Source organism: Aegilops tauschii, chromosome 2 (assembly GCF_002575655.3).
Source record: "Aegilops tauschii subsp. strangulata cultivar AL8/78 chromosome 2, Aet v6.0, whole genome shotgun sequence".
Lineage (NCBI taxonomy): Eukaryota > Viridiplantae > Streptophyta > Magnoliopsida > Poales > Poaceae > Aegilops > Aegilops tauschii.
This window is the reverse complement of record NC_053036.3, coordinates 139149497-139170467: the sequence shown is the minus strand read 5'-3', so window position 1 is coordinate 139170467 and position 20971 is coordinate 139149497. Positions and strand designations below refer to the sequence as shown.

Genomic DNA, 20971 nt, shown 5'->3' with positions numbered 1-20971 from the left:
ACTAGTAGTAAAAGACTTGGACGGTGTGTTTCCATGTTATCATGTGCATCACAAACGGCCATCCATCGCAATCTTTGGCCACTTGCCGCCTTTGGTCTCTCGCGTACACTATCCCTTGGCCACGATGAACAGGGGTCATGGTGGACTCTTGGTCCAAGACAGCGACCGCACAAAGCCAAAACAGGAGGTTGTTGTGCACGCACACGATCAAGTTGCTTTGCCACTACACAACTCTATGTGTATTTGTATCGTCTTTTGCTATTTCTCATGTATCTGGATTTTCTTCTTGTGTCAGTTACTTTTTTCTTCTTCCTTTCTTCTTCCGAGCGCGCGAGATGGGGAGGCCGCACCTCACCGGAGAACCAACCACACTATCTATTTTAAGGGAAGCTATAGTATCATTATCTAGGTGAAAGCCACAACCTTATTATCTACCTTAGGGGTGGGAGGTGCAGGGGGTCGTTGGAGTTGTTCATCGATGGTGCGGGGCTTAAGGGATGGTCGGGGCGGCGACCAATACAGCTGCGGGTATAGGTCGGGGCGGGGAGGCAGCGACAACCGCCGAGCACGAGGGATGGAGGCACGCGGTTAGGGCCGGGTAGGCCGTGTGGAGCAGGAAGAACCGCCGCGAGAAAGGAGGACGAAGAACTGAGGGGAAAGGGAGGGGGGTAAACAATGACGACACGCTTCGACCGTTGGATATCGAGGCCTAAAGCATAAGTGACAAAAGCAAGTAGTTTTTTCCAATGGAAAAAAAAGCGCGTAATGTGTCGCTAATAGTACACTATAGCGTTCTGACCAATGACTCGCTAAATAAATCAGTGTACAATGTCTCGTTAACATCACCTACAACACGATATAGGAAGCTAATAGCATATGTTAGGGGCCATGCTATTTTTTTCATTGGTTTTTCACCGTATTGTATTGTGCGCTACCAAAACTTTGCTTCTTTATCTTTGCCCCTACCTACATACATGAATGAACGCCCAGCTGAACTAAACAACAGCATTTTTGTACACAAAGAATAAATTTGTTTTTGTAACCTTCAACACCTATGTCAGAGAACTTGTTTGCTCGCCGTCGCTGTGTCCTGAGCTCATGCAGTATGCACAGCCCGCGTCGCCGGCCATGTCCAGCAGCGCGGCGAGGATGACCGGCATGTCCGGCCGCTCGTGCGGCGCGTCGGCCGTGCACCGCATGCCCAGCTCGAGCAGCTCCCAGAACACCGTGCCGGTCGTCTGTTGATCCTCCGTTTGCTGCTTCCGGCCCTCCTTCGCGGTGCGCCGGGCCCAGTCGACGAGGCATTCCTCGCCGCCGTCGACCGCGCGCCGGCCCGTGGCGAGCTCCATGAGGAGCACGCCGTAGCTGTAGACGTCGCCTTTCGTCGTGGCGCGCCACGTCTGTGCGTACTCCGGCGCCACGTAACCGACCGTGCCGGCCACCATCGTGCTCACGTGGGTGTCGCCGGGGCGGACCACCCTGGCCAGCCCGAAGTCCGTCACCTTGGCGCGCCCGTCGCCGTCCAGGAGCACGTTGCTGGCCTTCACGTCGCGGTGCACCACGGCGGGCACGCACTCGTGGTGCAGGAACGCCAGCGCCCGCGCCACGCCCACCGCCGCGTCCAGCCGCGCCGCCCACCCGAACGCGCCCGTGTCGCAGATCAGCGCCTCCAGGCTCCCGCCGTCGAGGCGCTCGTAGACCAGTATCTTGGCGCCGCCGGAGAGGCACCACCCGTAGAGCGTGACGAGGTTCGGGTGCGGCCACGTGAACCCCATCCGGTCGGCGAGCACCTCCATCTCGGCGCGGAACTCGCGCTCGCCGTCGCCGTCCACGCCGTCGCGCGGCCTGGAGAGCTTCTTCACCGCCACGGCGCGGCCGTCGGGGAGCACGCCGCGGTACACCACGCCGGAGCCGCCGCGCCCGATCACCCGGTCGTCGGAGAAGTTGCCCGTGGCCGCCACGATGTCGCGGTAGGTGAAGGCCGTCTTGTCCAGCCGGAACACCTTCACTCCCTCCGTCGAGGAGGAGCACCCCGTGGCCGACGACGACCCGGACGGCGGCGAGGAGGACATTCCGAACGCGCACTTGCCCTTGGGGTGCTCGCACGAGAATGCGTCCAGCTCCGGCTCCTGGTCCACCGGGAACCGGGCGCGTAGGCTGGTGATCGCGAACACGACGGTGGCGGCGATGAAGGCGATGACGAGGGAGAAAAGCAGCCAGATCCCGATGGTTCTCGGTATGCTGCGCGTCCGAACTGCAGGAGCGTCGGCAGCTTCCGGTGGTGGTTGCTGCTTACCGGCAGCTCCACCCTGATGCAACGAAATGAGCGGGTTGCCGAGGAAAGACTGCTCGTCGAAGGTGCCGAACTGGCCGGTGGTGGAGACATTGCCGGAGAGGAGTGGGTTGTACGACACGTTGAACATTGATAGCTCGGTGAGCTTGAACAGGCTCGCCGGGAGCTCGCCGGAGAGGTTGTTGAAGGACAGGTCCATCCTCTCGATGCACAGAATGTCGCCGATCTCCGACGGAATCGGGCCCGAGAGGTTGTTCCTCGAGACGTTCAGCATGACGAGCGGGAGCCGGCCGATCTCCGGTGGCAGCTGCCCCGTGAGACGGTTGCCGTCGAGGTGGAGCAAGCTGAGGCTCCGCATTGCGCCGATCTGTGACGGTATCTCGCCGGAAAGCAGGTTCCCTGACAGCTGCACGTACCCGGAGACCGTGTTGGACCTCGCCGGCGACGACGAGTTGGTGCAAATTGGGACGATTCCGTAGCCCTTGAGGATGCGGTCCCATATGCTGCGGCAGTTCTCCCGGGTCATGACGGAGTAGACGAAGCTGAACGGGGGATAGCTCGCCGGGATCCACCGTTTCATGGCCTGGCACTCGCCGGAGCCGGCGAGCACGCTCGTATCATTCCGGTTCTTGGCGAAGGTCGGGCCGGGATTCCTCCCTATCTCTGCCATCTCCGGTGGAATCTTGCCAGTCAACCGGTTGTCGGCCAGGTTCAGCCAGAGCAAGCTGGTGCAGTTGCCGATTTCAGGTGGTATCTCTCCGGAGAGCTGGTTCCCGGCGAGCATCAGCCATAGGAGCGACGTGAGGTTTCCTATGCTCGCTGGGATCCCACCTGTGAGCGTGTTGTTAGACAGGTCTAGCGCCTGGAGCTCGGCGAGACAGCCGTACACCGGCGGTATGGTGCCGGAGAAGTTGTTCTCGGCGAGCATCAGGTACTTGAGGCTCTTCATGTTGGCCACCTCTGGAGGGAGTTCGCCGGTGAACTGGTTGAAGCTGAGGTCGAGCCTGGCGAGCAGCGGTAGCCGGAGCACGCCGGAGGCCACGATGCCGCCGGTGTAATTGTTGTGATGAAGCACAAGATACTTCAAGCTCGTAAAGTTGCCGAAAATCTGTTGCACGTCGCCTCCAAAGTTGTTGGTGCTCATGTCCAAGAACTGAAGTCTCCCGCAGTTCGTCAGCTCCGGCGGTATCTTCCGATCGAACTTGTTGTTCCCAAGAATCAACGTCTCGAGGACGGCGAGCTTCCCGATTCCGGCAGGTATAATCCCAGTGAAATTATTCCCCCACAGCGACATGTACGTCAAATTCGTGCAATTGGCGACGGAATCCGGGAAGCCCCCGACCAGCTGGTTATCGGAGAGGTCCAAGGACTGGAGCCTGCAGCCGTCAGGAAACGTGCTCCACGGGACGCTCCCGGTGAGGTTGTTCTCGGCGGCGCTGAATTCCCTGAATTTCGCGATTCCAGGCCATAGCTCGCCGGTGAAGTTGTTGGAGCTGAGGTCGACCTTGTCGAGCCTGACGCAGCCATCGAACAGGCCGGTGATGTTGCCCGTGAGATTGTTGGTGGACAGGTCGAGCAAGTTGAGGTCGGCGCATATCGCCGGGAAGTTGACGGCGACGCCGCCCTCGAGCCGGTTCCCCGACACGTCGAGCGTCTGTAGCCTGGTCAGCCCGGAGAGGTTGAGCGGACCGGTGATGAGGTTGTGGGAGAGGTTGAGGTGCAGGAGGCCGCGGCATTGGTTGAGGTCGGCGGCCGGGAGCGGGCCGTTGATGGAGTTGCCGGAGAGGTCGAGCGACGTGAGCGCCGAGAGCCGCGAGAAGTTGCCGAACACCTGGCCGGAGATGGTCGAGCCCGCCAGGTTCAGAGACGCGACGCGGCTGCCCCTGTCGCAGCCGACGCCCTTCCACTGGCACGGCGACAGGTCCGACTCCTGCCACCCGTCGTAGTCGCCGCGGTTGAACCTGTTGTTGGCAACCAGGAAGCGCTTGAGCTCCACCAGCACCTCCTTGTCGCCGCCGCTCTGCGCGCCTGTCAGCGCCGCCTCACCTTCAAGAGTAATCGACCCACTCAAATTAGACCGACTCCACGCGCAATTCAGCTCTCACGCCCCAAGAAGAGAAGAAGATAAGAGAGCAAGAAAGAAAGGGAGGCCGGCGGTATGTACCTGCGAGGAGGAGTAGGCAGAGGAACCGGAGGAGCAGGGGAGACATGGCTTGCCCTCCTGAATAATCATGGACGAATCGAATCCTAGACGAAAGGTGTGCCTCTCCTCATGCGCGAGCCGCCTATGCCTATGCTTCTTCTTGGCTCGGCGCCTCTGCTCTGCTCGGTGTTCGCTTGGCTTGCCCCACAATCCGAAGACGAGGCCGACGAGGGGTGTGAAGTAAGCAAGCGAGGAAAGGAAAGACAAAACAAAAGTCTGAGGTTGTTTAGGGGTTAATCCACATGTGGGTGGAGGGACTAGTATGCAGAGGGGCGTCGCTGTCCCCCGTCTGGACCTTTGAATTCTCGCTGTTCCATCTTTGTTAATTCGGCGCTGACTGCACGGGGAGCCAAAAGGGCACGAGTCTGACCGACTCACTGGTTTGGTTGTGGCCTCTGAATTCCCTTCCTCCCTCCCTTGCTTTCCCTCCAAGGCCTTGATTTGTCGCCGTTTTTAACTGGCGATTTTTAAATTTGAGAGAACGCACGTCAGCAATGTCGGGAATAAATACTCGCACTGCGGGAACAAGAAGGGATCGGCAATTTTTAACAGCTCCGGCGACATCTCAAGTTACCATATGGCCGCATGACGACATCTCAAGATCCTTGCTCGTTGCGTAGGTGCCCGCCGAAATTCCACCGGAAGCTTCGTTGGATGTTGTTTCTCTTCTCTTGATCTACTATACTAACATTTTCATTTTTCCATGAAAGAAAAGCTGGTAGTACTATGATGTTTTGGCTTGGACTGTTGGTCCAGGTAATAGCGGCCGCCGTTGTTGACAGGCGAAAGGACGGCAACGGTTTGGGTCAGCCTGCCGCCGGAGTTATGATGGGGCCGAAGCGAACGGCCTGCGCACGCACGGGTGCCCCGTGCGCGTGGTGGGCGCGCGCGCGTGCAGACGTGAAGCTTCCAAAACGCACAACGCAGTAATGATGCGCCCTGCGCGTGTGAAGAGTTAACGCGGCGATAAACGGACACACGTTTTCTTTGTTGGAAGTGCCTATAACTCATTTAGATGAGATATAATTTGGTCTCATTCACCTTAAAAACAAAAACAGGTACAACTCACGTCAGCACACACGCATCTTATAGCATCACATCCAATGGCTATAAAAGGTGAATGAGACCAAACTATATCTCATTTAGATGAGTTCTAGCAAAACTGTTCTTTGTTTTAGGTTGGCCAAGCGGTCGGGCGCGTCTACTCTTTGGTTTGGGTCAATCGATGCGTCCAACAAGTGACAAACTTATTTTTTCTCGCGTCTAATTTTTTTAAAAAAAACACGCGGCCAAAATGAATATAATTAAACCTTAAATAGCCGGTCAACCGCTGGCCAAAGTTCACTTAAAGATTAATAAAACTCTAAAAAACTAAAAAAAAGTCTGCGCGGTCTGCGTGTTGCCCTAGGCGTCGTCGTCATCCTCTTCCCCGGGGCCGATGGGTCGATGAACGTCGGCGCCGGCCTAGCCCAGGGGAACGCGGTTTTCCACGCCGCACGTGCTGCCACCTCCGTCGTCTGCCCTGCCGCGCTCCTCCTCCGGCTCCCGCGCCAAGCGGCGCTCCGACTCCATCTGCCGCTCGCCATCGGCGCGCTCGTCCGATACACAACCATCAATACAACCAAAGTAGGACGCAGGGTATTACCTCTTCGAGAGAGCCAAAGCCTGGGTAAATATTGTCTCCCTTGTCCCTTGTTACCCACAGATCCGAGACCCACAACTCAGGACCCCCTACCCCGAGGTCTACCGGCTTTAGTACTGACATTGGTGCTTTCACTGAGAATTCCGCTATGTGATCGAAAGAAGGATCGATGGGATCATCGGTCAACGACTCAGAGTTTCATGGCACTGCTTCCGCGCTCGAATCCCTCGTTGTCGGATCGTGCCCCCTCCCTCAAGAGCAAGGCCGTGATGAGCGGGAAGCAGGGCACGAGCCCTTCATCTCTTCATCCGCCCCGGCCGAAAAACCTCCTGTAGAGGACCAAGGGCCGAGGTATTAGAGCGACCTCGACGGTGACCAAACGGAAGTTACCGAGGAACCAGATCCTAAGATCAACTCGACCGATCCAGCATCAGCACACCCTTCTCGGGATAACATTGTCAGAGCCTCGAGCCCGCAAACAAAGGGGATCAAATTTCTTCTGCCACCCACCCCCCCACATCGAATACTGCCCAAGTAACTCGGGCCCATCCAAAGTCTGGGATCTAGTCTATGTACAACAACTACCTGAGAAAACAGTCAGGAAATTCTGGGCCAGGTTCCTGTTCGTCAAGAACAAGATACCGGATTGCTGGGAATCAGATATAATAGCAACTTTTCAGCATAATTGCAAAGACAAAGGTGTTTTAAACGCCCTCACTCGCCGCTGCGTCCAAACGTTCTCCGAGCTATCGGGTCTGGTGTTAAAGTTTTGTACTACGCCTGGCTGGCTCAAGAAGAGCAAGTAAATTCAATCTGTGACAGAAGCATGAAGCGTGACAGGCTCACACTCCGGGATGAATACCATGCCCGACTCTCATCAGTCAACCGACCTCGAAAAAATAAGAAGCCCGCCGCAGGATCCAAGACCGCCCTTGACGGCCTGCTAGATAAACCATGCCCATACACTTCGTTCTGTTCAACACTAGCCCAACCCACAGTCTTCGCAATTGTTGGGTGTTGAGACAGGTAGCCAAGAGAGGCGAAGCCCTCCTCAGATGCAAGCACAAGCATGTGGTGATATCCTCGGATGATGACGAGGTCCTGATGATCTACGAAACCTTCATGTCAATAAACCAGAGGAAAGAGCTCTTCGAGAACTCAGCTCCGTCCAGCACATAGCAACCCCAGGAGCGTGGATAGACATGCCAATCACCTTTGACCAAGGGGATCAGCTGAGAGTGGCTCGGGCCAATGTCCATCCGCCCTGGTCCTTGACCCAATCCTTAGCGATTGCCGGCTTCAGAAGGTGCTAATGGATGGACGCAACAGTCTAAAACTCATCTACGAAGACACTCTGGACAAGATGCAAATCGATAAGTCGTGCATCGAATAGGGCCACACCACCTTTAAAGGGATAATACCCAGAAGAGAGGCACGATGAAGTGGAAAAATTACCTTGGATGTGGTCTTCGGAACTCCCGAGAACTATTTATCTGAGGAGGTGGCCTTTCATAGCGTCCCCTTCCAAAGTGGTTACCATGCCCTTCTGGTGACGCCTTCTCAAAGTTCCACGCAATTTCACATTATGTCTATATAAAGCTTAAGGTGTCGAGCCCGAACGGGGTGATCACAATCTCAAGCAAACCCGGCAGGGCACTTAGAGCCAAAAACAAAATGGCGTCGCTTGCCCTCGAGTCGCTATCCGAGGCTCTCGCGACTAAGGAGTTGACATCGCTTTGGGCCACGGTCTACAGGAACAACGTCATCCTCGACAAGCGATCCAAGTCAACCTCATTCAAGCTAGCCGATGAGATCGTCAAATTTCAAGTGCAATCCACAAACCCAAACAAAATGGCGTCCATTGGGGCACAACTCGAGCCAACAATTGACGAAGCTCTACGCAATTTCATTCGAGAAAACTGGGACATATTTGCCTGGCACCTCTCGGATATGCCAGGATTCCCACGAAAACTTGCTGAACATAATCAAAGGATCTAAACCTGTTAAACACGCACTTCGGCGGTTCTCTGAACCCAAGCGTCAAGCTATGGGCGAAGAATTGGCTAAACTACTTGAAGTCGAATTCATTAGAGACATCAAGCACCCTGACTAGCTCGCCAACTTGGTCATGGTACCCAAGAAGGACAAGTCCTGGTGCCATTCTATCGATTTTAAAGACATCAACAAGGCATGCCCCAAGGATCATTTCCCCCTACCACGTATCAACCAGATTGTGGATGCCACAGCAGGACACAACTCACTATGCTTTCTACATGCCTACTAGGGATATCACCAGATCAAGACGAAAGAATTTGATAAGGCTGGAACAACATTTATAACCCCCTATGGGCCATTCTGCTTCAACACAATGCTCTCCGGACTAAAAAACGCTGGCGTAACATACCAACGAATTATTCAAACATGCCTGGAAAAACACATCAAAAAAGTTGTGGAGGCTTATGTCGACGATGTGGTTGTCAAAACCAAACATGTTGGCCAGCTGGTCGACGACCTCCATGAAACATTCCCCAGTCTATGAGCATATCAAATTAAGCTCAATCCGCCGAAGTGTGTCTTCGGAGTACTGATACGTCTCCAATGTATCTATAATTTTTTTATTGGTCCATGCTATTATATTATCTATCTTGGATGCTTTATATGCATTTATATTATATTTTATATGATTTTTGGGACTAACCTACTAACCTAGAGCCCAGTGTCAGTTTCTGTTTTTCCTTGTTTTTGAGTTTAACAGAAAAGGAATATCAAACGGAGTCCAAACGAGCTGAAAATTTACGGTGATTTTTTATGGATCAGAAGAAGCCCCCGAAGCAAAAGAGTTGGGCTAGAAGAGTCCCGAGCCAACCACAAAGGTGGAGGGCGCGCCCTACCCCCTGGGAGTGTGCTCCGTCCTTGTGGTTGACTCGTGGACCCCCTTGACGTGAAACCGACACCAAAAATTCCTATAAATACATAAACCCCCGAAAAGAAACCTAGATCGGGAGTTCCGCCGCCGCAAGCCTCTGTAGCCACCAAAAACCAATTGGGACCCTATTCCGGCACCCTGCCAGAGGGGGAAATCATCACCGATGGCCATCTTCATCATCCCGGTGGTCTCCATGGCGAGGAGGGAGTAGTTCACCCTCGAGGCCGAGGGTATGTACCAGTAGCTATGTGTTTGTACTCTCTCTCTCTCTCTCTCTCTCGTGTTCTTGATTTGGTACGATCTTGATGTACCGCAAGCTTTGCTATTATAGTTGGATCTTATGATGTTTCTCCCCTCTACCCTCTTGTAATGGATTGAGTTTTCCCTTTGAAGTTATCTTATCAGATTGAGTCTTTAAGGATTTGAGAACACTTGATGTATGTCTTGCATGTGCTTATCTATGGTGATAATGGGATATTCATGTGATCTACTTGATGTATGTTTTGGTGATCAACTTGCGGGTTCTGTGAACTTGTGAACTTATGCATAGGGGTTGGCACACGTTTTCGTCTTGACTCTCTAGTAGAAACTTTGGAGCACTCTTTGAAGTTCTTTGTGTTGGTTTGAATAGATGAATTTGAAATTGTGTGATGCATATCGTATAATCAAACCCGCGGATACTTGTGGTGACATTGGAGTATCTAGGTGACATTAGGGTTTTGGTTGATGTATGTCTTAAGGTGTTATTTTAGTACGAACTCTAGGGCTGTTTGTGACACTAATAGGAATATCCCAATAGATCGATCAGAACGAATAACTTTGAGGTGGTTTCGTACCCTACAACAATCTCTTCGTTTATTCTCCGCTATTAGTGACTTTGGAGTGACTCTTTGTTGCATGTTGAGGGATTTCCATATGATCTAATTATGTTATCATTGTTGAGAGAACTTGCACTAGTGAAAGTATGAACCCTAGGCCTTGTTTCCAAGCATTGCAATACCGTTTTTGCTCACTTTCGTTACTTGCTACCTTGCTGTTTTTATATTTTCAGATTACAAAAACCTATATCTACCATCCATATTGCACTTGTATCACCATCTCTTTGCCGAACTAGTGCACCTATACAATTTACCATTGTATTGGGTGTGTTAGGAACACAAGAGACTCTTTGTTATTTGGTTGCAAGGTTGTTTGAGAGAGACCATCTTCATCCTACGCCTCCCACGGATTGATAAACCTTAGGTCATCCACTTGAGGGAAATTTGCTACTGTCCTACAAAACTCTGCGCTTGGAGGCCCAACACGAGTCTACAAGAAGAAGGTTGCGTAGTAGACATCAAGCTCTTTTCTGGCGCCGTTGTCGGGGAGGCTAGGTAAGCGGCACTCATACCCCGTCAACTAATCTCTTTTCTGGCGCCGTTGCCGGGGAGGTTAGTGCTTGAAGGTATATCTTTAGATCTTGCAATAGAATCTTTTAGTTTCTTGTTTTATCACTAGTTTAGTCTTTAAAAGAAAACTACAAAAAATGTAATTGAGGTTGCCTCATATGCTTCATCTTTGTAATGTGTTTCATGAAAATAAGGATTATGATAATTATGCCAAAGTGTTAGAAGAAGAATGCATTAAAATGTTTGGCACTAAATCTTTGAATGATGAGCACGATTGCAATGTTGTTAGTATGAATTCTTTGAATATCCATGATGCTAATTATATGCAAAGCTACAAGCTTGGGGATGCTATGTTTGATGAGCAAATTTATTATGATGATAGAATGCCTCCTATTTATGATGATTATATTGATGAAAGTGGATTTGGAGAGGTCGTGACTTTATTTAGTGATGAACCCACTATTTCGGAAGAGGTTCCAATTGATTATGAGAATAAAGTTGCTATTTATGATGATTATTGTGATGACATGTATGCTATAAATAATAATGATAACCATGAAACTTGTCATCATGATTTTGATTTTCAATTGGATTGTGCCTCACATGATAGTTATTTTGTTGAGTTTGCTCCCACTACTATGAATGAGAAGAATTTTGCTTATGTGGTGCGTAGTAAAATTTCTATGCTTGTGGATCATGAAAATAATGCTTTATGTGATGGTTATATTGTTGAATTCATTCATGATGCCACTGAAATTATTATGAGGGAGGAATATATGCTTGTAGGAGTCGCAATAATATCAAGTTTCCTCTCTATGTGTTGAAAATCTTGAAGATGCTTGTTTTGCAATTCCTATGCTAGTTGATTGTTGCTCCCATAAGTTATTTGCTCACAAAATCCCTATGCATAGGAATTGGGTTAGGCTTAAATGTGCTTGTCATGTGCTTCATGACGCTCTCTTTGTGTTTCAATTCTTTACTCTTATGCGAGTATCATTGAAATCATCATGCCTAGCTAGAAAGGCATTAAAGAAAAGCGCTTGTTGGGAGACAACCCAACACCTTTACCTACTATTTTTGTGTGTTCACATGATTATGCTACTGTAGTAGTCATGTTTTATAGTTTTTGTTTCAATGAAGTGCCATGTAAAGCCTTTGGGATAGTATGGATGATAGTTGACTTGATTTTGTGCAAAAACAGAAACTTTTGCTCCCAGTCCAGGAATTTTTAAAATTCATTGGAACGTGCTTTTGATCTGAATTGTTACACAAGATTGATATACAAACTTTCTAGATTGTCCTAATTTTTCAGAATTTTTGGAGTTACAGAAGTATGATTTTAATTCAATTTTCGACGCATAGTTTGCTTGTTTTCTAGTTTCTATGGCTTATATTGCTTAATCTAAATTGTAGAAATGATAGGATACAGTAGGCATCATGAGAGAAAAATTATGAATCTTGTCTTGACAGTACCAAAGTGAATGATTTGATTTATTATACTAACGGAGCTTACGAGTTTTCTGTTGAGTTTTGTGTTGTGAAGTTTTCGAGTTTTGGGTAAAGTTTTGATGGACTATGGAATAAAGAGTGGCAAGAGCCTAAGCTTGAGGATGCCCAAGGCACCCCAAGGTAATATTCAAGGACAACCAAGAGCCTAAGGTTGGGGATGCCCTAGATGGCATCCCCTCTTTCGTCTTCGTTCATCGGTAACTTTACTTGGAGCTATATTTTTATTCACCACATGATATGTGTTTTGGTTGGAGCGTCATTTTATTTTATTAGGTTTTGCTTGATGCTATTTAGAGTAATGTTTTGCATATTTTATTTCAATAAAAAAGTCAGGTGTAGCCTATACCGTGCTTATTTTTCAAGGCTATATGTTGTTGTTTGAAAACATAAAGTTTGCTGTTATGTTTTGAATATTTGTGAATAGTCAGAACATGATAAAATCCTGAAATTTTTACACAATGAGTAACAACAAATTCTTTACAGTGTGGTAATTGTTCAGAATTTTTGGAGTTAGAGAAGTATGATTCCTCTTGCATTCTTTACAGACTGTTCTGTTTAGACAGATTGCTGTTATGTTTGCATTGTTTGCATATTTTGCTTGTTTAATGATTCTATTTGAGGATAGGAGTATTAAATATGCAGTGGCATTTAGTATGCAATGTCAAATAATAATTTCAGTGATTTTCTACAGTATAGAATGATAAGGTTTATGCGTTGATTTATACTAACTTATCTCACGAGTTCTTATTGAGTTTTGTGTGGATGAAGTTTTTAAGATTTAGGGAAACCGCGATATGAAAGGAATTAAGAAGACACAAAAGCTCAAACTTGGGGATGCCCAAGGCATCCCTAATTAATATTTCAAGAAGGCTCAAGCATCTAAGCTTGGGGATGCCCCGGTAGGCATCCCACCTTTCTTCTCCAACAATGATCGGTCAGTTTTGGTTGAACCTAAGTTTTTGCTTCTTCACATGATATGTGCTATCCTTGAAATGTCATTTTATTTTGTTTTGCTTGCTCTTTGAATAAAGTACTTAAGATCTGAAATTTTATTTATGAGAAGGAGTCCTCACATAGTTACGTAATTATTCGACTACTCATTGATATTCAATTATATCCTTTGGAGTAGTTTGTCATTTGCTCTAATGCTTCACTTATATATTTTTAGAGCACGGCAGTAATTTTATTTTGAAGAAATTGTTGAACTCTCATGCTTCACTTATATTGTTTTGAGAGTCCTTAAACAACATGGTAATTTGCTTTGGTCATAAAATTAGTCCTAATATGATAGGCATCCAAGAGGGATATAATAAAAACTTTCATATTAAGTGCATTGAATACTATGAGAAGTTTGATTCCTTATGATTGTTTTGAGATATGAGGATGATGATACTAGAGTCATGCTAGTGAGTAGTTGTGAATTTGAGAAATACTCGTGTTAAAGTTTGTGATTCCTGTAGCATGCACGTATGGTGAACCGTTATGTAACGAAGTCGGAGCATGATTTATTTATTGATTGTCTTCCTTATGAGTGGCGGTCGGGGACGAGCGATGGTCTTTTCCTACCAATCTATCCCCCTAGGAGCATGCGCGTAGTACTTCGTTTCGATAACTAATAGATTTTTGCAATAAGTATGTGAGTTCTTTATGAATAATGTTGAGTCCATGGATTATACACACTCTCACCCTTCCACCATTGCTAGCCTCTCTTGTGCCGCGCAACTTTCGCCGGTACCATAAACCCACCATATACCTTCCTCAAAACAGCCACCATACCTACCTATTATGGCATTTCCATAGCCATTCCGAGATATATTGCCATGCAACTTTCCACCGTTTCGTTTTATTATGACACGCATCATCATTGTCATATTGCTTTGCATGATCATGTAGTTGACATCGTATTTGTGGCAAAGCCACCATTCATAATTCTTTCATACATGTCACTCTTGATTCATTGCACATCCCGGTACACCGCCGGAGGCATTTATATAGAGTCATATTTTGTTCTAAGTATCGAGTTGTAATTCTTGAGTTGTAAAGTAAATAAAAGTGTGATGACCTTCATTATTAGAGCATTGTCCCATGTGAGGAGAAAAAAAGAGGAAAGGCCAAAAAAAGAGAAGGCCCAAAAAAAGAGAGAAAAGAGAGAAGGGGCAATGCTACTTTCCTTTTACCACACTTGTGCTTCAAAGTAGCACCATGATGTTCATGATAGAGAGTCTCCTATGTTGTCACTTTCATATACTAGTGGGAATTTTTCATTATAGAACTTGGCTTGTATATTCCAACGATGGGCTTCCTCAAATTTCCCTAGGTCTTCGTGAGCAAGCGAGTTGGATGCACACCCACTTAGATTCTTTTTGAGCTTTCATACACTTATAGCTCTAGTGCATCTGTTGCATGGCAATCCCTACTCACTCACATTGATATCTATTGATGGGCATCTCCATAGCATGTTGATATGCCTAGTTGATGTGAGACCATCTCCTTCTTTTTGTCTTCTCCACAACCACCTTCTATTCCACCTATAGTGCTATGTCCATGGCTCATGCTCATGTATTGCATGAAAGTTGAAAAGGTTGAGAAGATCAAAAGTATGAAACAATTGCTTGGCTTGTGATCGGGGTTGTGCATAATTTGAGTATTTTGTGTGATGAAGATGGAGCATAGCCAGACTATATGATTTTGTAGGGATAATCTTTCTTTGGCCATGTTATTTTGAGAAGACAAAATTGCCTTGTTAGTATGCTTGAAGTATTATTGTTCTTATGTCAATGTTAAATTTTTATTTTGAATCTTATGGATCTGAACATTCATGCCACAATAAAGAAAATTACATGGATAAATATGTTAGATAGCATTCCACATCAAAAATTCTGTTTTTATCATTTACCTACTCGAGGACGAGCATGAATTAAGCTTGGGGATGCTTGATACGTCTCCAACGTATCTATAATTTTTGATTGTTCCATGCTATTATATCATCTATCTTGGATGTTTTATATGCATTTATATTCTATTTTATACGATTTTTGGGACTAACCTATTAACCTAGAGCCCAGTGCCAGTTTCTGTTTTTTCCTTGTTTTTGAGTTTTACAGAAAAGGAATATCAAACGGAGTCCAAACGAGCTGAAAATTTACGGTGATTTTTGATGGACCAGAAGAAGCCCCCGAAGCAAAAGAGTTGGGCCAGAAGAGTTCCGAGCCAACCACAAGGGTGGAGGGCGCGCCCTACCCCCTTGGGAGGGTGCTCCGTCCTTGTGGTTCACTTGTGGCCCCCCTTGACGTGAAACAGACGCCAAAAATTCCTATAAATACATAAACCCCCGAAAAGAAACCTAGATCGGGAGTTCCGCCGCCACAAGCCTCTGTAGCCACCAAAAACCAATCGGGACCCTGTTTCGGAACCCTGCCGAAGGGGGAATCATCACCGGTGGCCATCTCCATCATCCTGGCGGTCTCCATTACGAGGAGGGAGTAGTTCACCCTCGAGGCTGAGGGTATGTACTAGTAGCTATGTGTTTGATCTCTCTCTCTCTCTCTCTCTCTCTCTGTTGTGTTCTTGATTTGGCACGATCTTGATGTACCGCGAGCTTTGCTATTATAGTTGGTCCTTATGATGTTTCTCCCCCTCTACCCTCTTGTAATGGATTGAGTTTTCCCTTTGAAGTTATCTTATCAGATTGAGTCTTTAAGGATTTGAGAACACTTGATGTATGTCTTGCATGTGCTTATCTATGGTGACAATTGGATATTCACATGATCTACTTGATGTATGTTTTGGTGATCAACTTGCGGGTTCTGTGACCTTGTGAACTTATGCATAGGGGTTGGCACACGTTTTCATTTTGACTCTCTGGTAGAAACTTTGGGACACTCTTTGAAGTTCTTTGTGTTGGTTTGAATAGATGAATTTGAGATTATGTGATGCATATCGTATAATCAAACCCACGGATACTTGTGGTGACATTGGAGTATCTAGGTGACATTAGGGTTTTGGTTGATGTGTGTCTTAAGGTGTTATTTTAGTACAAACTCTAGGGCTGTTTGTGATACTTATAGGAATAGCCCAATAGATCGATCAGAAAGAATAACTTTGAGGTGGTTTCGTACCCTACAATAATCTCCTCGTTTATTCTCTGCTATTAGTGACTTTGGAGTGACTCTTTGTTGCATGTTGAGGGATTGCGATATGATCTAATTATGTTATCATTGTTGAGAGAACTTGCACTAGTGAAAGTATGAACCCTAGGCCTTGTTTCCAAGCATTGCAATACCGTTTTTTCTCACTTTTGTTACTTGCTACCTTGCTGTTTTTATATTTTCAGATTACAAAAACCTATATCTACCATCCATATTGCACTTGTATCACCATCTCTTCGCCGAACTAGTGCACCTATACAATACCATTGTATTGGGTGTGTTGGGGACACAAGAGACTCTTTGTTATTTGGTTGTAGGGTTGTTTGAGAGAGACCATCTTCATCCTACACCTCCCACAGATTGATAAACCTTAGGTCATCCACTTGAGGGAAATTTGCTACTGTCCTACAAAACTCTGCGCTTGGAGGCCTAACACGAGTCTACAAGAAGAAGGTTGCATAGTAGACATCGAGTACCGGTAGGCAAACTCCTCGGCTTTATTGTGTCTAACCGAGGAACCAAAGCCAATCCGGCCAAAATCTAAGCCTTGGCTCGGCTGGAAGTTCCAACCTCGCTTAAACACGTGTAAAAACTGGTAGGCTGTGTGATTGCACTGAGTCGATTTTTTTCACGGCTCGGATAAAATCACTACCCGTTTACAGACTGTTGAAGCAAACAAAGAATTTCAAGTGGAAGAGCGAGGTAGCGGCCGCCTTGGAGGAGATTAAACCCTCCTTGCCATAAATCCCATACTAGTAGCACCTGGTGCCTGTGAGCCGATGTTATTATACATCTCGGCCACCAACCAGGTAGTCAGCACAGTTCTCGTGGTCGAGCGGGACATGGAGGGCCACAAAATCGAGGTCCAAAGGCTTGTCTACTACATCTGCGAAGTCCTTACTTCGTGTAAAACACGGTACCCTCGTTACCAAAAGATAGCATACGTCGTCTTTATGGCGTCACGAAAGCTTCGACACTACTTTCAAGAGTGCTCGGTAATGGTAGCAACCGAACTACCCCTGAGTGACATAATAAACAACAGGGATGCCACAGGATGCATCACAAAGTGGGCCATCGAGCTCACCCTTCAAATAACATACCGGCCGCGCTGAGCCATTAAATCTCAGGTGTTAGCGGATTTCGTGGCTGAATGGTCAGAAGCCGAGCTCCCTATAGAGTATAACACATATTCACAATGGACCATGTACTTCGACGACTCAAAAATGCTCGTCGGGCTAGGGGCTGGAGTAGTGCTCACATCACCGATGGGTGACAACATTCGATATGTACTATAGATAATGTACACTGACTCAAATAATGCAGCCGAATATGAGGCCCTTCTGCATGGATGACATATAGAGACAGGAGTCTCAATGGGCATCTAACATCTCGAGGTCCGAGGTGACTCTAACCTCGCAATCTCTCAAGTTAACAGCGAATTTGACGCCAAAGACCTCAAAATGATGACATATCAGAATGCAGTCCTTAAAATCTCAACCCGGTTTGAGGGGCTGGAGTTTCATCATATCCCCCGCGACAACAATCAAGCTGCCGATATCCTCGCCAGAATGGGCGCCAAGCAGGACAAGGTCCCCGATAGCACCTTTCTCGAACGGCTCTTGAAGCCGTCCGTGGTCTGGCAAGACGATAATACAACCTTGGAATCAAATGACCTGGGGCAAGTCACCCCTCCCACAGATTAAGCAGTTGAGGACATTGTCAGAGGCTCACCTATCCAGGAAACAACCTTGACTCACGAGGTCAAGGCAGTCGTCACGCCCTGGACCGAGCCTTTCCTCGACTATCTGCTCCGTAGGGAGCTACCCTAAGACCAAAGCGAGGCACGTCAGATTATTCAACGATCCAAGTCCTATAAAGTCCATGAAGGCGAGCTATACAAGCAGAGCGCCACGGGTGTCCTCCAACGGTGCATATCCGAGGAGGAGGAAAAACAACTCCTTAACGAGGTACATTTTCGGCATGAGCGGACATCACGCCGCTACTCGAGTCTTGCTCAGCAAGGCATTTTTGTTGGAAATATGCCCTAGAGGCAATAATAAAATGGTTATTATTGTATTTCCTTGTTCATGATAATTGTCTATTGTTCATGCTATAATTGTATTAACTGGAAACCGTAATACATGTGTGAATACATAGACCACAACATGTCCCTAGTAAGCCTCTAGTTGACTAGCTTGTTGATCAATAGATGGTTATGGTTTCCTGACCATGGACATTGGATGTCATTGATAACGGGATCACATCATTAGGAGAATGACATGATGGACAAGACCCAATCCTAAGCATAGCACAAGATCGTGTAGTTCGTTTGCTAAGAGCTTTTCTAATGTCAAGTATCGTTTCCTTAGACCATGAGATTGTGCAACTCCCGGATACTGTAGGAATGCTTTGGGTGTACCAAACGTCACAACGTAACTGGGTGGCTATAAAGGTACACTACAGGTATCTCCGAAAGTGTCTGTTGGGTTGGTACGAATCGAGACTGGGATTTGTCACTCCGTATGACGGAGAGGTATCTCTGGGCCCACTCGGTAATGCATCATCATAATGAGCTCAATGTGACTAATGAGTTAGCCACGGGATCATGCGTTACGGAACGAGTAAATAGAGACTTGCCGGTAACGAGATTGAACAAGGTATAGGGATACCGACTATCGAATCTCGGGCAAGTAACATACCGATAGACAAAGGGAATTGTATACGGGATTGATTGAATCCCCGACATCGTGGTTCATCCGATGAGATCATCGTGGAACATGTGGGAGCCAATATGGGTATCCAGATCCCGCTATTGGTTATTGGCCGGAGAGATGTCTCGGTCATGTCTGCATGGTTCCCGAACCCGTAGGGTCTACACACTTAAGGTTCGGTGACGCTAGAGTTGTTATGGGAAATAGTATGTGGTTACCGAAGGTTGTTCGGAGTCCCGGATAGGATCCCGAACGTCACGAGGAGTTCCGGAATGGTCCGGAGGTAAAGATTTATATATGGGAAGTCATCATACGGTCACCGGAAGTATTCGGGGGTATGCCGGTATTGTACCGGGGCCACCGAAGGGGTTCCGGGGGTCCACTGGGAGGGTCCACCTGCCCCGGAGGGCCTTATGGGCTGTAGGTGGAAGGGAACCAGCCCCTAAGTGGGCTGGGTACCAACCTCCCCCTAGGGCCCATGCGCCTAGGGTTGGGGGAAACCCTGGAGGGGGTGCGCCCTTGACTTGGGGGGCAAGCCACCCTCCCTGGCCGCCGCCCCTCCCACCAGATGGGATCTAAGGGGCCGCCCCCCTCTCCCTTGCCCCTATATATAGTGGAGGGGTGGGAGGGCAGCCGCACCCCTGGCCTGGCGCAGCCCTCTCCTCCTCCAACTCCTCCTCCTCCTCCGTAGTGCTTAGCGAAGCTCTGCTGGAGAACCACGAGCTCCATTGCCACCACGCCGTCGTGCTGCTGGAGTTCTCCCTCAACTTCTCCTCTCCCCTTGCTGGATCAAGAAGGAGGAGACGTCCCCGGGCTGTACGTGTGTTGAACGCGGAGGCGCCGTCCGTTCGGCGCTAGATCGGATCTTCCGCTATTTGAATCACCGCGAGTACGACTCCATCAACCGTGTTCTTGTAACGCTTCCGCTTAGCGATCTTCAAGGGTATGAAGATGCACTCCCTCTCTCTCGTTGCTAGCATCTCCTAGATTGATCTTGGTGGCACGTAGGAAAATTTTGAATTATTGCTACGTTCCCCAACAGTGGCATCATGGGCCAGGTCTATGCGTAGAATCTATGCACGAGTAGAACACAAAGTAGTTGTGGGCGATGATTTGTTCAATTTCCTTGCCGTTACTAGTCTTATCTTGATTCGGCGGCATTGTGGGATGAAGCGGCCCGGACCGACCTTACACGTACTCTTACGTGAGACAGGTTCCACCGACTGACATGCACTTGATGCATAAGGTGGCTAGCGGGTGTCTGTCTCTCCCACTTTAGTCGGATCGGATTCGATGAAGAGGGTCCTTATGAAGGGTAAATAGCAATTGGCATATCACCGTTGTGGCTTTTGCGTAGGTAAGAAACGTTCTTGCTAGAAACCCATAGCAGCCACGTAAAGCATGCAACAACAATTAGAGGACGTCTAACTTGTTTTTTCAGGGTATGCTATGTGATGTGATATGGCCAAAAGGATGTGATGAATTATATATGTGATGTATGAGATTGATCATGTTCTTGTAATAGGAATCACGACTTGCATGTCGATTAGTATGACAACCGGCAGGAGCCATAGGAGTTGTCTTAATTTATTGTATGACCTGCGTGTCAATGAAAAACGCCATGTAATTACTTTACTTTATTGCTAACCGTTAGCCATAGTACTAGAAGTAATAGTTGGCAAGACAACTTCATGAAGACACGATGATGGAGATCATGGTGTCATGCCGGTGACGAAGGTGATCATGCCACGCCTCAAAGATGGAGATCAAAAGGCGCAAGATGATATTGGCCATATCATGTCACTTTATGATTTGCATGTGATGTTTGTCATGTTTACATCTTATTTGCTTAGAACGACGGTAGCATAAATAAGATGATCCCTCACTAAAATTTCAAGAGATGTGTTCCCCCTAACTGTGCACCGTTGTGAAGGTTCGTTGTTTCGAAGCACCACGTGATGATCGGGTGTGATAGATTCTAACATTCGCATACAACGGGTGTAAGCCAGATTTACACATGCGAAACACTTAGGTTGACTTGACGAGCCTAGCATGTACAGACATGGCCTCGGAACACAAGAGACCGAAAGGTCGAACATGAGTCGTATAGTAGATACGATCAACATGGAGATGTTCACCGATGATGACTAG

General features: G+C 47.7%; 1 protein-coding gene across 1 annotated transcript; it reads right to left on the bottom strand.

Moving 5' to 3' along the window:
* Positions 1–768: 768 nt before the first annotated feature.
* LOC109762903 (probable LRR receptor-like serine/threonine-protein kinase At1g74360) lies at positions 769–4724 on the bottom strand. The gene is made up of 2 exons (XM_020321791.4): positions 4458–4724; positions 769–4339 (listed from the first exon to the last, which is right to left on the bottom strand). Exons 1-2 carry the CDS (start codon positions 4501–4503, stop codon positions 1053–1055), a joined length of 3333 nt encoding a protein of 1110 aa, XP_020177380.1. The 5' UTR covers positions 4504–4724; the 3' UTR covers positions 769–1052.
* Between the last annotated feature and the right edge of the window lie 16247 nt (positions 4725–20971).